This window comes from Frieseomelitta varia, unplaced genomic scaffold (assembly GCF_011392965.1).
Source record: "Frieseomelitta varia isolate USP_RPSP 00005682 unplaced genomic scaffold, Fvar_1.2 scaffold_475, whole genome shotgun sequence".
Lineage (NCBI taxonomy): Eukaryota > Metazoa > Arthropoda > Insecta > Hymenoptera > Apidae > Frieseomelitta > Frieseomelitta varia.
In genome coordinates this window covers 201,017-222,353 of record NW_025110229.1, presented here as the reverse complement: position 1 = coordinate 222,353, position 21,337 = coordinate 201,017, and the positions used below count along the sequence as shown (strand labels likewise).

General features: G+C 37.4%; 1 protein-coding gene across 1 annotated transcript in view; it reads left to right on the top strand.

Annotated features, from left to right (window-relative positions):
• The window catches only part of LOC122532816 (dynein beta chain, ciliary), a 35,271-nt gene that overhangs the window by 12,552 nt on the left and 1,382 nt on the right, over nt 1-21,337 (top strand). Inside the window, exons 15-35 of the mRNA XM_043661921.1 lie at nt 901-1,432; nt 2,162-2,726; nt 3,357-3,873; nt 4,398-6,274; nt 6,944-7,305; nt 7,758-8,234; nt 9,442-9,706; nt 9,813-10,162; nt 10,234-10,496; nt 11,506-11,802; nt 11,871-12,040; nt 12,974-13,277; nt 13,336-13,805; nt 14,754-15,308; nt 16,558-16,858; nt 17,510-17,791; nt 17,987-18,288; nt 18,520-18,647; nt 18,726-18,940; nt 19,714-20,070; nt 20,612-20,760. Of these exons, the coding sequence (XP_043517856.1) occupies nt 901-1,432; nt 2,162-2,726; nt 3,357-3,873; nt 4,398-6,274; nt 6,944-7,305; nt 7,758-8,234; nt 9,442-9,706; nt 9,813-10,162; nt 10,234-10,496; nt 11,506-11,802; nt 11,871-12,040; nt 12,974-13,277; nt 13,336-13,805; nt 14,754-15,308; nt 16,558-16,858; nt 17,510-17,791; nt 17,987-18,288; nt 18,520-18,647; nt 18,726-18,940; nt 19,714-20,070; nt 20,612-20,760 (8,738 nt within the window). The remainder of the gene's footprint in view (nt 1-900; nt 1,433-2,161; nt 2,727-3,356; nt 3,874-4,397; nt 6,275-6,943; nt 7,306-7,757; nt 8,235-9,441; nt 9,707-9,812; nt 10,163-10,233; nt 10,497-11,505; nt 11,803-11,870; nt 12,041-12,973; nt 13,278-13,335; nt 13,806-14,753; nt 15,309-16,557; nt 16,859-17,509; nt 17,792-17,986; nt 18,289-18,519; nt 18,648-18,725; nt 18,941-19,713; nt 20,071-20,611; nt 20,761-21,337) is intronic.

Genomic DNA, 21,337 nt, shown 5'->3' with positions numbered 1-21,337 from the left:
ACGAGGAAGATTTTTCAATTCTTCAAACGTAAATTTGCCATTTGAAATTTAAACTGACAATCAACATTAGCGAATATGCAAAAATATATGGGTTTATATAATGCAAAATATTGGTGTACATTACAAATTATTGATGACTATACAAGATGCAACAGTCTTGTCTTAATATTATGAAATGAGAATTTGTAATGCAAGTGGTGAAGATTTGCAAAATAGTTAATTAGTGAAAATTTATAATAGAGACAGTATGATTCTTTATGATATTGGTAACAATAATCTATTTAGCATATTTTACATTTATTTATTGCTCTTACTAATATAATTCTACTAATAATAAAATGTAATTCTCTTCTAATAATAATAAATTCTAATAATAATAAAATGTAATTCTACTAATAATAAAATATAATTCTATTCTAATAATAATAAAATGTAATTCTCTTCTAATAATAATAAATTCTAACAATAATAAAATGTAATTCTACTAATAATAAAATATAATTCTCTTCTAATAATAATAAATTCTAATAATAATAAAATGTAATTCTACTAATAATAAAATATAATTCTCTTCTAATAATAATAAAATGTAATTCTACTAATAATAAAATATAACTCTCTTCTAATAATAAAATATAAGTCTACGTTATAAAAATATGCTATATTCTCTCGTTTCTTAATTTTAGTCTAACTGGATTGGAAATCGTACCTAGTTTACATAGAATTGATAAATCCACCGATTACATAAATCTTCGAATAACAACATCAACGTAATACATCGTGTAACACATCGCTAGATAAGACTGCAATAACCTCAATAGTCCACTCAAGGGCATAAACCTTATTTTTGTTGGCTATCAGAGCAGTTCGGCTAGAAATTCTCATTCGATTTTCACACAGGTTCAGCTGCAAAATCTCATCACTTCGAAATTCATCGCCCATTTCCTCGAAGAAGTGTCCAGCTGGCAACGAAAGCTGAGCATCGCCGATCAAGTGACCACGATTTGGTTCGAGGTGCAACGAACCTGGATGCACCTCGAGAGTATCTTCACGTCCTCGGAAGATATAAGAAGACAATTGCCAGTGGACGCCGAGAGGTTCGATCGAATTGACAAACAGTTCAAGGAAATGACGGAGGAACTAGCGAAAACGCCGAACGTCGTGGAAGCGACGAACAAAGAAGGCCTTGTGTCCTCGCTCGATACCCTCCAGAAGGAGTTGGTCCTCTGCGAGAAAGCCTTGGCTGAATATTTGGAGACGAAGCGTCTCGCGTTCCCGAGATTCTACTTTGTTTCGTCCAGCGATTTGTTGGATATTTTGTCGAATGGAAATCAACCGGAGGTCGTGGCCAAGCATCTGACGAAACTGTTCGACTCTATGGCCCGATTGAAATTCGATGACGCGGCTGCTGCCTTGCCAAGACGCGTGTTGGGTGAGTCGAGGATAAATCACTGTGAAAATAAAGTTGCTTCTTCGCCGATTCTTCCGCTGACAGTGAAAACGTTATCTGTCGATGTTCGATCGATCCGAGAAATCATTATCGAATGATAAATTGCGTGTATTTGTTTCAATGAATTTTGTATGTTACTCTAGATGTACTTTTTCTTTTACATTTGTCATTAAATGTGTAATTAAAGTGATCAACCTTTATTGGTGTAGAGGTTTCACGTGTTTCAATAATTTCATCAAGTTGTTTAATTATTTAGATATATAATAGAGAATTGTTTCATAGAGAATTATTTAAATATATAATAGAAATTGTTTCTCACAATGCAATATAAGTCCCTATTGTTTACCTAAATTATTTACATGTACACGTATTCTTTTGAATATTATACATTCAATTCATACAAAGTTTTTTCAACGAATTTTAATCCTGCTACGCTCTTTCCATCATTTGTATGTTTCGTAGCGTTAAAAAGTATGTCAAATTTGTATGTAAAGATACGAATATTAGTATGCTCGGTTAAATTTTACGTTAAATACTTTCTCAACACTTTATAAATTCCTTTCGTATCGTAAAATAACAACTTGAGAATCAAAGAATCACAGAATATATATATATCGTTACTTTTACATACGATTCTCTTAGAAATTCTCTGGCAAATAAATTTTAACAAATATTCTGACTGCTGATTATTCTGAATCGTTTTGTTTCAAGGTATGTTCGCGAAGGACGGCGAGTACGTGGAATTCGTGAACTGCGAGATGAGCTGCGAGGGTGCGGTGGAAGCATGGCTGAATCGTTTGCAGCAAGCGATGAGAATCACGATGAGACACTACTTCAGCGAGGCTGTGGTGACGTACGAGGAGAAGCCACGGGAACAATGGTTGTTCGACTATCCGGCGCAGGTTTCCCTCTGCGGGACGCAAATTTGGTGGACGACCGAGGTGAACATCGCGTTCGCCAGGTTGGAGGAGGGCTACGACAATTCGTTGAAAGATTACCTGAAGAAACAAATCTCTCAATTGAGCATACTGATCACACTGCTGATCGGGGAGTTGACGAAACAGGAGAGGCAAAAGGTGATGACCATCTGCACCATTGATGTACACTCTCGGGACGTGGTGGCGAAGTTGGTGCAGTCCAAGGTGGAGACGTCGCAGGCTTTCCAATGGCAGAGTCAACTTCGTCATCGTTGGGACGAGAAGGAGAAGGATTGCTTTGCTAATATTTGCGACGCGCAGTTTAAATACTCTCACGAATACTTGGGAAATACTCCCAGGTCCGATGGGTTCTCCTTTCTTTTTTTCTGTTAATTCTTCGGCGTTGGGATCGTGGAATCTGATAGCTGATTCATACAGAATTACGTTGGGAGATTGCTAATATATATTTTATTAGGTTTCATATTTCAATTCGTTTATCGGGGTAAATAATTGATTATCGTGTTATCCTTCTTATTAATCTCTTATCTTTTTTATTAACTCCTCAATTTTATTAATTACGCTTTAGCGAGTGATTCTCTAAACAGAGAAATGTATTTTTTTCGCGTGAAAATAACTTGTCGGACGATGACGAAATATTAAGCAATATATAATTAATTATTATATTGCTAATATAATAATATATATAATATATAGTATAATATAAATATATATATATATTAAGTAATATAATCACATTCGATTCTCACGAGACAAACTTTATAATTCCATTTATTGCAAAAAGATGACGAGATACGTAATAGTAAATTCTAAAATAGATCTATAACTGCATCATAGATCATTTCGATCATTTTTTTTTTTACAATTATACTTTATAAATTCCGAACGGTTCAAACACGACAAGAGTTTCTCGATACAAGATGTTCGAAATATAAAAATATACCTATCGAATGTGTTTCTTTTTCATACAGATTGGTCATAACGCCGTTAACAGACAGATGTTACATAACGCTGACCCAGTCTCTTCATTTAATAATGGGCGGGGGACCAGCAGGCCCAGCCGGAACCGGAAAAACGGAGACTACCAAAGACCTGGGCAGAGCTCTTGGCATAATGGTGTACGTGTTCAACTGTTCCGAGCAAATGGACTACAAATCCTGCGGCAACATCTACAAAGGATTAGCCCAGACTGGCGCCTGGGGCTGTTTCGACGAGTTCAACCGGATCACGGTCGAAGTACTCTCCGTAGTGGCTGTCCAAGTCAAATCGATCCAAGACGCCATTCGGGACAAGAAGGAGAAGTTCAACTTCATGGGGGAAATAATCGGCTTGACGCCAACGGTCGGCATATTCATCACCATGAATCCAGGTTACGCAGGGCGAACCGAGTTGCCGGAGAATTTGAAAGCCTTGTTTCGACCTTGTGCAATGGTGGTCCCTGATTTCGAGCTCATCTGCGAGATTATGTTAGTCGCGGAGGGATTCCAGGTATACTACTAAGCAAACAGCAATAACGTGCAATAATTTTCAGGATGTTGTTTGCTAATTTGTAGAAGGGAAATACTTTTGGTTTATAGATACTAGTTAAAATTTGTTTAATCTATTTGTTTTAACGTAAAGAATTCTCGACGCTAACTCTTTGACAGAACTTGAAGTTTTTTAAATCTATAGGATCTATGAATTTGGGATATTTTTTTTTTTTTGAATCTAGATAGAATTTGGAATATTTTTTGATTTGAGTAATGTATATATGGAATTTCGGATTTTTTTGGATTAATAAATGAATAAGTTAACAGAATTAACTGAAATTACCAATTAAAGAACTTGAATATAATTTAGGAAACGTTTTGGATCTTACGATTCGCAGGATTCTCACGATTTTACAGTAAACATCGACAACCATTACTGTTAACAAAAATCGCACAATACTTTTGAATTACTACGAGTCTATTTAAATATTCCCGCGTGCCTAATTAAATTATAAAGTCCACACTCGTATACGTGAATTCTAGGACGCTAGAATCCTAGCGAGAAAGTTCATCACTCTGTACACGCTGTGCAAGGAGCTTTTATCGAAGCAGGACCATTACGACTGGGGATTACGCGCGATAAAATCGGTGCTAGTGGTCGCCGGAAGTCTAAAGAGAGGAGACCCGGGCAGACCGGAGGAGCAAGTACTCATGAGAGCCCTCCGAGACTTTAACATTCCGAAAGTGATCTCTGACGATCTGCCTGTGTTCATGGGCCTGATAGCCGACCTGTTCCCCGCGTTGGACGTCCCCAGGAAACGCGACGTTGAATTCGAGAAGATGGTGAAACAGGCGGCGGCCGACCTGATGCTCCAGCCGGAGGACGGTTTCATCCTCAAGGTCGTTCAATTGGAGGAACTGCTGGAGGTTAGGCACTCGGTGTTCATCGTGGGTGGCGCTGGATCGGGCAAGACCCAGGTCTGGAAGTCGCTGTTCAGAACGTATCAGAACATGAAGAGGAAACCGGTGTACAACGATTTGAATCCGAAGGCGGTGACGAACGACGAGCTGTTCGGTATAATCAATCCAGCGACCAGAGAGTGGAAAGACGGCCTGTTCTCGGTGATCATGAGGGAACAGGCTAATCTAGGCGGCGAGAATCCAAAGTGGATAGTTTTGGACGGCGACATCGATCCCATGTGGATCGAGTCATTGAACACCGTCATGGACGATAATAAAGTACTGACGTTGGCCAGCAACGAGAGGATAGCCCTGACGCCAGTGATGAGGCTGCTGTTCGAAATATCCAATTTGAGAACCGCAACGCCAGCCACCGTGTCCAGAGCCGGGATCCTCTACATAAATCCGCAGGATCTCGGCTGGAATCCTTACGTCACGAGCTGGGTGGAGAAGAGAACGTCGCCGATAGAGAAATCCAACCTGGTCATGCTGTTCGACAAGTACATCCCTCCTTGCTTGGAGACACTGAGAACCAGATTCAAAAAGATAACGCCGATCGCCGACATGGCGCACGTGGAGATGCTGTGCCATCTTCTCCACTGTCTTCTGAAGCCGGAGCTGACCGCCAACGACTTTCTCAAAGAGCATTACGAGCTTTACTTCGTATTCGCCGGTGTATGGGCTTTCGGCTCGTCGATGTTCCAAGATCAAATGGTCGATCATCGCGTGGAGTTCAGCAAATGGTGGATAAACGAGTTCAAGCAGGTCAGATTCCCCTCTCAGGGCACCGTGTTCGATTATTACATCGACTCCGAGACGAAGAGCTTCGTCCCGTGGACGCAACGTCTGCCAAAGTTCGAACTGGACCCTGAGATGCCTCTACAGGCTGTCCTGGTTTACACGGCCGAGTCCATTCGAATCAAATACTTCCTGGACTTGTTAATGATTGAGAAACATCCGGTGATGCTGGTCGGAACAGCCGGCTGCGGGAAAACTGTCCTCGTCACGGAGAAACTTCTACAACTGTCTGAGAGTTACACGGTATCCAACGTTCCTTTTAATTTCTACACTTCCTCGGAGATGTTGCAGAAGATTCTCGAGAAATCGCTGGAGAAGAAAGCCGGCAGAAATTACGGGCCGCCCGGGAACAAAACTTTGGTGTATTTTATCGACGACATGAACATGCCGGAGGTGGACGCTTACGGGACTGTCCAACCGCATACTTTGATCCGCCAGCACTTGGATTATGGCCACTGGTACGACAGAACGAAGCTGACTCTGAAGGACATTCACAATTGCCAGTACGTTAGCTGCATGAATCCTACGGCTGGATCGTTCACCATTAATCCCAGGCTACAGAGACACTTCTCGGTGTTTGCAGTCAGCTTTCCCAATGTCGATTCGTTGACCACTATATACTCGTCCATCTTGAAACAGCACTTGTCCAACGTAGAACACAGGTGAGTGAAAAAAGAAAAAAAAAAAATGGAAGAGGAATGGTTGATCGTTGCACGAAAGAATTTTTCAAGAGGAAATTATACTACTCGGGTGGAATAAGATTTTTCTTAAGATCATTTTTTAATTTCTTTAAATGACGTGCTCTTAATTTCATTTTGTTGTGTCAACATAAAATGTGTAAAATAAACAGTACGAGAGTAGGCTGACAAGTTTTGCCTTCGTTTAAATAAAAAAATGAACCGATGAGAGAGCAATAAATATAAAATATTTTTTTATTTTTAAAGTTACAATTATTTTTCTACATATTTACATATTTACTGCGAATATATTCTCGAAATGAACAATTATATAGTAAAAATATAATTATGTAATAATTATATAACAAAAATATAATTATATAATAATTATATAACATAATAATATTATAATTATATTATAAATATATATTATTATAATTATTAATATTAATTAATATTATAATTATATTATAATATTATATAATATAATAATAATATATAATTATATATATATAAAACTATAATTAATATGATGGTTATTTCTATTATATAATTATATTGACGATATAAAAAATGGTTTTACATGTAGTCTTTTAAGTAGTGTGATTTTTCTGCTAATAGTGTTTCGATAGCAGATATATTTTTGTGACGTAGGTTCCCTAGTTCTGTCATCGAAATGTGTAACAACATTGTTCAAGCATCGATTCAGTTACATCATCGGTGTGCTCAAATGTTCCTCCCAACAGCGGTGAAATTCCATTACATCTTCAACCTTCGTGATTTGTCGAACTGCTTCCAAGGATTACTATTCAGTGGGAACGAGTGTCTACAGTCTTCTATGGACTTAATAAGACTATGGCTCCACGAAACGAATCGCGTTTACGGAGACAAATTGATCGACGAAAAGGACATCGAGAGCTTCTCTAAACTACAACTGGATATCTTGAAGAAGAACGTGGAAGAAATAGACGAAGGCGCCATTTTGGAGAAACCTAACATCTACTGTCATTTTGCAGGTATGGTATTATCGTTTGTAAGCTGTTGGAATATTTTCTAGTCGTTTGACCTAAACTCTTGGGATTCAATTGAGCTATTAATGTTTTAAAGATTTTAAAGTTGATTTCATAATGATCCGAGAATTGCAAAAACCTTGCAATATCTCGAAAGCGAAGAATAGTAATTTAAAAATTATTATAATTTCTCCCTAGAATCTTATTTTTAACAGATCAAGATTTTGCGCAAAGATGTGAATAAAAATTTAACAACAAATGAAAAGACACAGATAGAAAATAAGTTTGACAGAAAATAAACTCTTTCTCGAAGCTCTTAACAATTTTCTGACAGCTTGAGTCGCCTCACCTTCCTCAGAAAGTTTCGCAAAAAGTAAAAGCTCGCTGTTCAACCTGCAACTCGGACAATAAGAAAAAAAAAAAAAAAGAAACAGAATGAAAATATTTAAAATTGCAAGGTGGAGTCGGAGAGCCAAAGTACATGGCAGTGAAGGATTGGTCGACGCTGCATCGATTACTATCGGAAGCAATGGTCAGCTACAACGATCTGGTAGCGGCGATGAATCTGGTGTTGTTCGAGGACGCGATGATGCACGTGTGCCGGATAAACAGGATCCTGGAGTCGCCTCGGGGCAGCGCACTTCTCGTCGGCGTTGGTGGCTCTGGCAAACAAAGCTTATCGCGATTGGCCGCTTTCATAAGCTCGCTGGAGGTGTTCCAAATTCAGTTGAAGAAGGGTTATGGAATCGCCGATCTCAAGCTGGAGCTCGCTGTTCTTTACAGCAAATCGGGCTTGAAGAATCTAGGCATCGTGTTCCTGATGACCGACGCCCAAGTGGCGAACGAACAGTTTCTCGTGCTGATCAACGACATGCTCGCTTCTGGCGAGGTTCCAGACCTCTTTGCCGAGGACGAAGTGGAGAACATAATAGCAGGTTGATGAATATTTCAGGTTGCACTAATAACCCGTCGTATATGTTGCGTTTACATACACTCTGACCTTGAGACATTTTTCATTTAACAAAACTCTGATATTTGATGTAGATTGCATAGATTTTTTTGGCAAAATTGTTAACGAACCATTATTACTTATTATTATTATCATTGTTGCTCTATTGTGGAAGTTATTCAAACGAATTATCACTGGTTCGTTTAGAACTTCAATTTTTATAAAATGTTTATTAAATAATTAGATTGATTTTTAACTTAAAAAGCAATATTTAAGTTGTTAATCTTCTCTTTTTTTTCTTTTTTTAGAACAAAGAGCATTGATTGCATTATATTCGTGCAATTTGATAATGGCATTTTGCTAAGTCATTTGAAATATCAATTTCTAACTAGATGACTATACTAATATCTCGATGATTGTCAGAATTTTGATGTACATTATTAATAACTTCCTCTATATGATCTTAACTTTTTTATTGTTTCTCCAGTACTGATTAATTTTCAACTGATAACGATAATCAAAATTTCTTCTTATGACGCATCAAGTGTTTCGACAATTAAATCGGATAAGCACTATATAATGGACGATGTGTCACTAAATTGGATAAATACTACATGATACACGATGTGTCACTAGTTTGAAATGGGTTCTATCGACAAATGTTTGTCAATAGATTGCAGAAACTAAATTTATACAACTAACATCTTTAATTTATTATAGTATAGATTTAACATGTATAAACACTTACAGTCTATTAAGAATGATGAGTAATAGATTTGATCAAATACTATATAATTAAAGTAACAATGACCAGATCAAATACTATATAACTAGTAAGTAGTAACATAATAACGCAATTAAATCAGATTACATATTAAAATACGAAAAACACAGAGAAACGTATAAATGTATAGTACTACAATTGTAGTATAATTTTACATTTATACATTCCACGAAACACCATTCAAATCTGTAAAAGTCTGCACGGTTATAAATTTATAAATCTGCGAAAACTTACGAACGGTGGTCACTTTGGCAGTCTCAGTGCGCTAAAAAGAAATTATTTTCAATGATTTCTGCATTTCTTCTCAATAATGCAAAGTCTGGTATTTACGTCTAATCCTTGCGACACAAAGGACCGGGATCTCGGTTTATTCTTCCTTCGATGATCCACGGTGAAGCTTCGGTTGCAGGAGTTCGTAACGAGGTGAAGGGCGCGGGCATGCTGGATACCCGGGAGAACTGTTGGAAGTTCTTCATCGACCGGGTCCGCCGCCAGCTCCGGATAGTTCTCTGCTTCTCGCCGGTCGGCTCCACTTTAAGGATACGCTCGAGGAAATTCCCGGCGATAATAAATTGCACGGCGATAAACTGGTTCCACGAATGGCCGCAAGAAGCTTTGATGTCTGTGTCGAAGAGGTTCCTGCAGGAGTTGGACGAACTTCCGGAAAGTTACAGGTAGAGAGAGAGAGAGGCCGCGTGGATATCGATCGGGACGCGGCAAATAGACGAAAGGGTGAACCCTCGCGCGGTAATAAATATATATCGGATGGTTTCGATGCAGGGAGTCCGCGGCGAAATTTATGGCCCACGCTCACACCAGCGTCAACGCGGCCAGCAGACATTACTTGGCCAGCGAGCGCCGATACAACTACACCACGCCGAAATCATTTCTCGAGCAGATCAGCCTGTACACCAGGCTGTTGAGGACGAAGGCCAGCGAGCTTCGCGGCCGAGTAGCCAGGCTGGAGAACGGTTTGGAGAAGCTTCGCTCGACCGCGGTGCAGGTGGACAAACTGAAGGAGAAACTGGCGATGCAGGAGGTGGAGCTGCAACAGAAGAACGACGCGGCCGATGCTCTGATCGCGATCGTCGGCGTCGAGACGGAGAAAGTACAGAAGGAGAAGGCCATAGGTAAAATCACCATCACAATCGCTGACGATTTGTCGATTGGCGATTCGATCGGATTTTCTGTTCTGATACAGCGGACGAGGAAGAGTCGAAGGTCGCTATAATAGCCGAAGAGGTATCGAAAAAGCAGAAGGACTGCGAGGTGGATTTGATGAAGGCCGAGCCGGCCCTCTTGGCCGCCCAAGAGGCCCTGAATACACTGAACAAGGCGAATCTCACGGAATTGAAGTCGTTCGGCTCGCCGCCGGGTGCTGTGACGAACGTAACTGCCGCCGTGATGGTCCTCTTGGCTCCAGCTGGGAAAATACCCAAGGACAGGAGCTGGAAAGCTGCCAAGGTACTTGGGGCAAGGTCATCGATAGAAGTACTCGTCTCTCGTAAATGCAACAAAATGGACGATGACAACGAAGTCTTAGTCAAATCATACGAAATATCATCAATCTCTACGTACCCTTTTCCTTTCGCAATTGATTTCATTTTAATTTTTTGCATTCGTTGTCGGAAGCCAACTTGATTCACTCAATTAAAACAAATTATTCTGGTTTCTGAAGAAGTGTACTTTGATGTTAAAAATTAATATTCTGAAGATGGAGTTGATCAGTTGGACTTGACTATCTCTATATCCGCTGGTGAAAGTACAAATTGAACTTATGCATGTACAAAATATAGTACATAGTATATTATTATACAATATATTATATAATATATATTATAGTATATTTTGTATATTATTATACAAAATATAGTAATATTATAAAGTATATTATTATACAGTATATTATGTAGTGTATATTATAGTATATTTTGTGTATTATTATACAAAATATAGTAATATTATATGGTATATTATTATACAAAACATAGTAATATTATATAGTATATTATTGTACAAAATATAGTAATATTATAAAGTATATTATATAGTATACATTATAATATATTTTGTATATTATTGTACAAAATATAGTAATGTTATAAAGTATATTATGTAGTGTATATTACAGTATATTTTCTACATTATTATACAAAATATAGTAATATAGTATACTATTATACAAAATATAGTAATATAGTAATATAGTATACTATTATACAAAATATAGTAATATAGTAATATAGTATAGTATTATACAAAATATAGTAATATAGTAATATAGTATACTATTATACAAAATATAGTAATATTATAAAGTATATTATTACACAGTATATTATTAAACAAAATAACAATGAATATAGTAACAATGAATCAAAGACTCTGAGACACTTTCGTTATGAATTCTTCAATTGATCTCGTCGTTTCAGTTATGTCGTTCTTCTTGAAATTATCTCCGTTGTTTCTCCAGATTATGATGGCAAAGGTCGACACGTTCCTGGACTCTCTGATCAACTACGACAAAGAGAACATCCACCCGGAGGTGATAAAGGCGATACAACCGTATCTGAAAGATTCGGAATTCGAGCCAGAATTCGTGAGATCGAAATCAGCGGCGGCTGCGGGCCTCTGCGCCTGGGTGATCAACATCATCAAGTTCTACGAGGTGTTTTGTGACGTGGAGCCAAAGAGGAAAGCGTTGGCGCAGGCGAATGCGGAATTGGCCGCCGCTCAGGAGAAACTGAGCGTGATCAAACGCAAAGTTGCCGTACGTAAACTCGTGGGGAACGAGTAATTTCGAACAAGTTTAGGTTAGAGTGATGTTTGTGGGCGCAGTCGTTGGAGGAGCAATTGGCCAAGTTGACGGCAGACTTCGAGCAAGCAACGTCCGAGAAGCTCAAGTGTCAACAAGAGGCGGACGCGACCAACGCCACAATTGCTCTTGCTAACAGGCTCGTTGGCGGTTTGGCGTCGGAAAATGTACGATGGGCAGATTCGGTAGCCAAGTATGTTTTTCTTTTTTAATGGGAAAAAATTTGTATAGTCACGAGAGCTAAACAGAGATTTCTTTCGTTGCAACACCAAAAGAGAAAAAAAAAAATTGCTCATTTTTAAGGTTGCACGAATCTGAAAAGCACAAATGTTTTTTACGAATGCTAAAATTTGCTTAGAAGATAAGAAAGATTATACTAGTTATTAACCATCTAATTTCTGTAGAATACGAATTAAAAATTTTATGTTATGTTATATAATATACGTTACATGTTATATGTTATATATGTTATATTATGTAACACAACATATAATAAGACTTTAACTTTTGAGATGTTGCATTTCTTTATGGCAAGCAGTACATAAATAATGTATTTTTGTATGTTATGTGCATTTTTACATCTTTCAATTCATCTGGTCTAGTTATTAGAAATTATACGAGTAACTTGTACGTTCTGATCTGATTATTTGTCGCTCGTATCACTTCCATATCTGTTTTGTGATATATATGATATATATATTATAAAATTATATATATATATATATAATTATATATATTATAATATATTATAAAATTATATATTATAATATTATATATATAATTATATATTATAATTGTATTATGTTATATTATATATTATAATATTATATAATGTACTTATAATACTATAATACTACAATATATCATAATATATACTAATACTATATATAGTATAATATATCATAATATATACTAATACCATATATAATATAATATATTATAATATATACTAATACCATAATATTTCATAATATATTATATTATAATCCTATAATACTATAATATATTATAATATTATATATATATAATTTTTTTTTACTTTTCACGACTTCGAAAACTAGCTACGGAGCGTCGTCAATGCCCTCTATCTGTATTTTGCGTCCAAATTAATCCAAACCTTCCGAAGTTTCATGCAACAAGCGTCCACGTTACCCGGCGACGTTCTCCTAGTAACGGCGTTCATATCCTACGTGGGATGTTTCACGAAACAGTTCCGCCAGGACCTGTTACACAAGCAATGGCTACCATTCTTGCGCGGCGTGGAACCTACGGTCCCAATCACCGATGGGCTAGATCCATTGTCGTTGTTAACAAACGACACACAGATTGCCAAGTGGAACAACGAAGGACTACCAAACGACAGAATGTCAACGGAGAACGCGACTATTTTGACAACCTCCGACCGATGGCCGTTGATGATCGATCCTCAGGTACAGATCCATCTAACGTCGCGATCTAACATCGCTCTGGAACGTTATTTTTCCTCAGCTCCAGGGAATTAAATGGATCAAGCAGAAATACGGGGAGGAACTTCGCGTGATTAGGCTAGGGCAGAAGGGTTACTTGGACGTCATCGAGCAATGCCTAGCAACCGGGTCGACGGTGCTCGTCGAGAATATCGGTGAAACGGTGGACCCGGTGCTGGATCCGCTGTTGGGCAGAAACTTGATTAAGAAGGGCCGGGCGATCAAGATCGGCGACAAGGAGGTCGAATACAATTCGCTGTTCAGATTATTGTTGCACACGAAGCTGGCCAATCCCCATTACAAGCCCGAGATGCAGGCTCAAACTACTCTGATTAACTTCACGGTAACGAGGGACGGTTTGGAGGATCAATTACTCGCGGAGGTAGTGAAAGCCGAGCGGCCGGATCTCGAGGAGCTGAAGGCCGAGCTCACCAGACAGCAGAACGATTTTAAGATCACGCTCAACAGTTTGGAAGACTCTCTCTTATCGAGGTACGAACGACGTAACGATTTCCTTTTTCTTTGTCATTCTCTTTTATATAATATACATAATATATATACTATATTTAATATAATGTAATATAATATACGTAATATTTAAATATTAGTATATATATACTATATTTAATATAATATAATACAATATACTTAACATTTAATATATATATATATAATATATTTAATATAACATAATATAATATAATATACGTAATATTTAAATATTTAATATATATATATATTTAATATAATATAATACAATATATTTAATATTTAATATATATATATACTATATTTAATATAACCTAATATAATATAAATAATATTTTAGGTATATATAAATATTTGAATTCATGTGACCCTAATAATGGAACAATCTTTTTCTTCTGCTGAAAAACGTCGCGAATTTTTTGTCCCAAAATTGCATCATTTCTTCAGTTTCAAGTATATTTAAGTATAATCCAGACAAAACAAATAACAAATTTGTTATTTCCCAATAATTTCTATCCAGTAATATATCGACGAGTTCAAAAAGAGAACGACGAATTGTTGTACACGGTTTGGTCACTCGTTATGGTCCGCAATCGGTTGCCGGCGCAAGTGGTTTAAAATACAAACAGTAAATAAAAAGCTGCGTTGTTGTACAATATAAATTTCTGTCGATACTTGAAAGCTTTGTACCGCAATACGGACTGTAAAATACAATACAACTTGTACTTAACTTTTTCTCTGTATTTCACAACTATTCACGATAATACGGAAAATCAAGACTTCTCTGAAAGAGTGTTTCTCGTTAGCGTCCTGTAGCTTCGTAATTAGTTTCTACAATTTTGTGGCTCTGTAACTTATAGTCTCCACAATTTTCTGGTTTTCGTTTCGACGAAAAATTTCAAAGAAATTTCCAACAAACAACCGAGGATAAATAAATTGTCCGTAACGCAGATTGTCGTCAGCGGGCAGCAACGTTTTAGGTGACACGTCGCTGGTGGAGAATCTGGAGACGACGAAGAGGACCGCGGCGGAAATCGAGTCGAAGGTGACAGAAGCCCGTGGCACAAGTCGCGAAATCGACGCGGCAAGAGAATTGTATCGACCAGCGGCAGCCAGAGCCTCGCTCCTCTACTTCATCTTGAACGATCTGAACACCATCAATCCAATCTATCAATTTTCCCTGAAAGCTTTCAGCGTGGTGTTTCAAAAAGCCATCTCGAAGGCCGATCCCGCCCCGGACGTGTCCGGGAGAGTGAAGAATCTGATCGAGTGCATCACCTACTCGGTGTTCATGTACACGAGCAGGGGGCTGTTCGAATGCGACAAACTGATCTTCGCGTCGCAGATGGCGTTTCAGATATTGCTCGCGCGGAACGAGGTGACTGCCGGGGAGTTGGATTTCCTCTTAAGATTCCCCATCACGCCGCACGTTACTTCGCCTGTCGATTTTCTTAGCAACACCAGCTGGGGTGGAATTAGGAGTCTCGCCGGCAGAGAAGAATTTCGGTAATTTCGAAAATTTGCAATACACTTTGCACACAGGTTAAAATGTCACAGTGGTGTAAGTCGAATTCAGATCCAATCGTGTTCATTATCATCCGTCCTTTGTTTCAGTTTCTCTTTTTATTCTCACTTCTTTTATTTTTATTATTTACTATTTACTCTCATTTCTTTTATTTTATTATTATTATCTTTGACTATTTTTCTTGCAAAAGGTCAACACGTGAAAAAGAAGAGATGAGAGACATTCAGAGATGCCCGAATTGAAGACAATATTCAGAATACTTGAGAGCACATATATATAGAACAATTATGCATTCACAATTTCGTGAAAATTCAAAATAAATGATTATAACGTTGATCATGACAAAGCTCACGATATGAAATTGATCGTGTATACCTAAAAGTAAGATTTGTCTGAATCTCATACACAATCAAATAGATTTATTGTTTATTAACGATATATATTATACTATAGCTATTATATATTATATATTATATATTCTTTTATTAAAGAATATTTTTTAATGTGTCAATTTGACACTGAATCAAGGATTAAGTACTAACTTTATTTTTTGTACTCAAATAATTTTTCATAAAAAGAAAGGTAAGATATTATTGCGATAGACTGACTGACATCACTGTGATTCTCAACCTTCTGTTTCAAGGCATATAGAGGAGAAACATCATAAATTTGACATCTTAGTTCAATATATTTTGCTTCATTTTAGTTTAATAATATTGCAATTTTAAGATTTAATTCACGTTGTCGATCGATCTGAATCAACTAACGTTCTCTTCCTACTCGATTGCAGAACTAAAAAATATATTTTTCTGTCTATTCTGTTCTGTAATTTGGTAAATAATAAAATATTGCTTATCACACAGCGAGAAACCCCTAAAAAGGTTTGAATTTTTTACAAAGGCTTACGAAAGTGCTTGGTAGCGGTCTAGATTGTCTCGGGTAACATTTCTGTTCTTATTGGCCCTGTACGATGATGTTTTTTCGTGCAGAAATTTAGATAGAGACATAAAGTTCTCTTTCTACTCGATTGCAGAACTAAAAAATATATTTTTCTCTCTGTTCTGTTCTGTAATTTGGTAAATAATAAAATATTGCTTATCACAAAGCGAGAAACCCCTAAAAAGGTTTGAATTTTTACAGAGGCTTACGAAAGTTCTTGGTAGCGTCTAGATTGTCTCGGGTAACATTTCTGTTCTTATTGGCCCTGTACGATGATGTTCTTTCGCGCAGAAATTTAGATAGAGACATAGAGAGCTCGGCGAAGAGATGGAAAAAGCTGGTGGAATGCGAGTGCCCGGAGCGGGAGAAATTCCCACAGGAATGGAAGAACAAGACGACTATTCAGCGTCTGTGCATGCTCAGGGCGCTACGCCCCGACAGAATGACCTATGCAATCGCAGCATTTATCGAGGAGAAGCTTGGCCCAAGGTACATCGAGGGTAGAACCGTCGAATTCGCCAAGTCTTTCGAGGAAACCAGCCCATCCACACCGATCTTCTTTATCCTTTCTCCCGGTGTGAATCCTCTGAAGGTAACGAAACCTTTCAAACTGCAACTGATGGCACTGATGAGGCTGAGAAAAGGAACAAATGTCCAACGCGATGTAATGTGTATTTTGAAGTACAGCGATATGTTTGAAACTTTTACGAACCAAGATCTAATAACTGACTTTATATTGCGTTTTGAGTTGATTGGCAGCAGTTGAAGGGATTGCTTCTAAGTTGCAGTAAGCAAACAGCTTCATTTTTGAATAATTTTGGTAAGAAAAAGGGCAGTTAAAGATTCGCTGAAGAAGCTAACTTCAAAACCGAATGAAAAATTTTCTTCTTGTCATAAACTCTTCAATTCTGATTTGATGTTCCTTTGCCTGTCCACCAGAGATGTAGACTGAGAATTTTTCTGGGTATTTATAGGAAATATTTCAATGCAACAGTATGACCACAATGTATGAAAAAGTAAACAATATTTTCTACAATATATATTATATTTTACGCGTGAAACAATTTTCTGCTGAGATTCTATCCATAAGAAAGAAAATCTACGTCCACAAATTTGTATTACCCACGTAATACAAATTTGTTATATGTGTATTTTATTATTACGTGCTCTTTGTTATTATATTTATAACACAATTTCGTTTCTCTACCCTTCTGATGGTGCTTACAAATTTTCATTTAACCAGGACGTGGAAGACCTGGGTCGTCGTTTGGGTTACACGTTGGATAATCAAAATTTCCACAACGTGTCCCTCGGCCAGGGGCAAGAATCTGTCGCTGAACAAGCTATGGACGTGGCAGCGAAGAATGGACATTGGGTGGTTCTGCAGAACATTCATTTGGTGAAGAAATGGTTGCCACTGTTGGAGAAGAAATTGGAAATAGCCGCCGACGGCTCGCACGAAAATTACAGGGTGTTCATGAGCGCGGAACCAGCTAGCACGCCAGCAGGTCACATCATTCCTCAGGTAATATTTTATCTTTTATATCGTTGTGCCCTCGAGTATGAAGAACCGTGATCGCAAAAAGGCGTGAAAACTCTCGTCGTATTTTTCAATTAAGTTCGAAAACATTATTTATGAAAGTAAAAATTACTCAGGGCACAGCAGTGCCATTAATTAAATAGTTTCGAACAATATGAGATGAACGAACTGATGAATCAGGGAATCCTCGAGTCGTCTATTAAGATTACGAACGAACCACCCACGGGAATGCAGGCAAATCTGCACAAAGCGTTGGACAATTTCACCCAGGAGACGTTGGAGATGTGCAGCAAGGAGGCAGAGTTCAAGGCCATCCTATTTTCCCTTTGCTATTTCCACGCGGTGGTCGCCGAGCGTCGGAAATTCGGTCCACAGGGCTGGAATAAAATCTATCCCTTCAACGTAGGCGATCTTCACATCAGCGTTAGCGTGTTATACAATTATTTGGAGGCTACGTCCAAGGTGCCCTGGGAGGACTTGAGGTGAACGTGATTGCATTTTTCATATCTTCTTCTTCTCTAGCAAATTTAATATTGATCCGTAATCTAATGCGTGTTGTTAAAATTTTTCTAGAACATAGGATTTCATTGTAAATACACTTCTCTTGTGCTTTCGAATTTTTATCTCAAGCAATAATTATAAGCTTGAGAAAAGAGTGAAGTTGTAGCGTGATGATACGATTTGTGAATAATTTAAATTATTCGATACAAAAGGTACCTTTTCGGGGAAATTATGTATGGCGGGCATATAACTGACGACTGGGACAGAAGGCTTTGCGTCTCCTATCTCGAGGAATTAATGCAACCTGAATTGGTCGACGGTGAATTGCAATTAGCGCCAGGTAAGGATAGCGCCTCGAGTCCTCGATTGTAATTCCTTACTCGAAAAGTGATGATTGATGAATCAAATATTATTAAAGGTTTCACAGCACCGCCAAATACGGATTTAGTCGGCTATCACGCCTACATTGACGAAGCAATGCCTCCAGAATCGCCTTATTTATACGGTTTGCACCCAAATGCAGAAATTGGTTTTCTAACCATGACTGCAGAGAATCTCTTCAAAACTGTGTTCGAAATGCAACCAAGGGATGCAGGTAGCTCTGGTGGGCAAACAGTGACAAGGGAGGAGAAGGTAATTAAGAAAGCAGTAGAATTGTCACAAATTTCAATAAAAAATACGTGTAATTTATATTAAATAATCTAGGGCTCTAAAACTTAAAGGATTGCACGATCAATGTAACTTTTTTTCATTTGTCAGTTTAGTGAATAATTTTTGAGAAACATTCTTCATCGATTCGTTCTGATATTCTTCACGTTAAATATTCTCATTGAATAATTCTTCCCTGAAGTAACAATGAGAAAAAAGAAATAATACTGAATTCTAATACTTGTGAGTGGGAATGTACGATTAATATAATTTTCTCACTTATTGATAACAGGATTAGGCAAATTTTATTTAAGATGAAGATAAATAAATAAATAAATAAATATATATATATATATATATATGTATATATATATAGAGAGAGAGAATTAGAAATTATTTAAGGAAACAAGTACAAAATGAAATAAAATATTGTTTCATTCAATAATCAAATAATAAATTAATTTCGAGAAAGATCGTTTGCCTGTTCAAATAAACGAACGTATAATTACTTCAAGTAATTATTTCTAATAAGAATAAGAATTATTTTCTAACATTGAATCAAACAAAACGATATATTTCTCAAGTATTTTATTCAAAAAATGCCAATGCCTGATTGATAATACACACATCGAACAACTTCAAAACTATTCGCCAACTTGCCAAAATTAATAAAGACACTCCTCGACCAAATTCTCCAACGAGCAAATTCTTCAGAACTATTTCTCAATGGGGTGAATAATTATTTTCATCCTGGAAAGGTGAAGCAAATTCTGGACGAAATAATGGAGAAGCTTCCGGAGGAGTTCAACATGACGGAAATAATGGGCAAAGTGGAGGAGAGGACTCCGTACGTGATCGTAGCGTTCCAAGAGTGCGAGCGAATGAATTATTTGACCACCGAGATAAAACGGTCTCTACGTGAACTGGATTTAGGCCTGAAGGGAGAGCTAACGATCACTTCAGACATGGAGGACCTGGAGAACGCGTTGTTCCTCGACCAAGTGCCACCTGTTTGGGCCCAAAGAGCTTATCCATCACTCTTAGGGCTCGCCGCTTGGTTCGTCGACCTGCTACTGCGAATCAGAGAATTGGAAACGTGGTCCACTGACTTTGTCGTAAGATAAGAAGATAAGAATCGAAGTGCAACTACAGGTGTGGTCACTGAAACACTGAATGATATAAAACAAAAATAACTGTTACAAACGCATGTTTTTTTTTTATGTTTTCATTATTTTATTTGGAAATATAATTAACACTAGAACTACCAGACAGCGGTCAAAATGACCAATTTATAATTTTTTAGAGTAACTTTGCTGATTTACAATGTTTGCATTTTTTAAAAATTCGAGTGATTTTTGTAAAATATGCGAATAAAAGTTCGTGTTCATTATCGTATTATAATTCTTTCCCTATTCCTTGCATTCTAATTTCTTTGACTCAATTTTTGTACTTTAGTCCTCGGTGGTTCTAGTGTTAATGGATTTTTTTCAGTATTGTGTGTGGAAGAACAACATCCCTCAAATAAAAACGATTGAAAATGAACAAGTTATGACTCTTTCAAACCCTTCAGTTTTTCAGTGGCCAGCCTGTAGTGGATTCAAATCGTTGTTATTGATACATCACTGATTATTACGAGAGAGATGTCGTTTCTTCCAGTTGCCACCGTCGGTCTGGTTGGCTGGATTCTTTAATCCTCAGTCGTTGCTCACGGCTATCATGCAGTCGACAGCTAGGAGGCAGGAGCTTCCGCTTGACAAAATGTGCTTGCAGTGCGATGTGACGAAGAAAAACAAGGAAGAGTTCACGTACGTGAATTTGATTTTGTTTGTTTAGACTTTAGAACTGTTGGTGAATAAATCAAACGACAGTGTAGATATTAAATATACAGGGTGTTTCGTAACTTGTGGGACCCATTTCGGGAGCTGATTGTACGCCTAAAAATAATGAGAAAAAGTCACATAAACATATGTCCTATCTGTCTTCGTTTATGAGATATAATGAATTTTATAAACAGAGCAAACTCTAGTAAGCTCGTTTTACCAGGTACATTCAATTTTCATAATAATCATAATTGGGATGAAGAAAACCCACATGTTATTGACATCAGTTTAGTTTAAACGTACGGGAAGGAATAATTGATAAATTTTTAATTGGATCTTTTTCTCTTGATGGGAAACTAACAGGCACAAAGTACGTTGATTTTTTGAGCACGCGTTTACACGAAATATTAGAGGAAGTTTCAGTCGATATTAGACTTCGTACGCGGTTTACGCATGATGGAGCTCCGCCGCATTTCAGCCAAGTGGCTAGGCAATTTTTAAATCAACACTTTGCAAATAAATGGATTGGTCGTGGAGGTCCTATTGCATGGCCTGCTCGTTC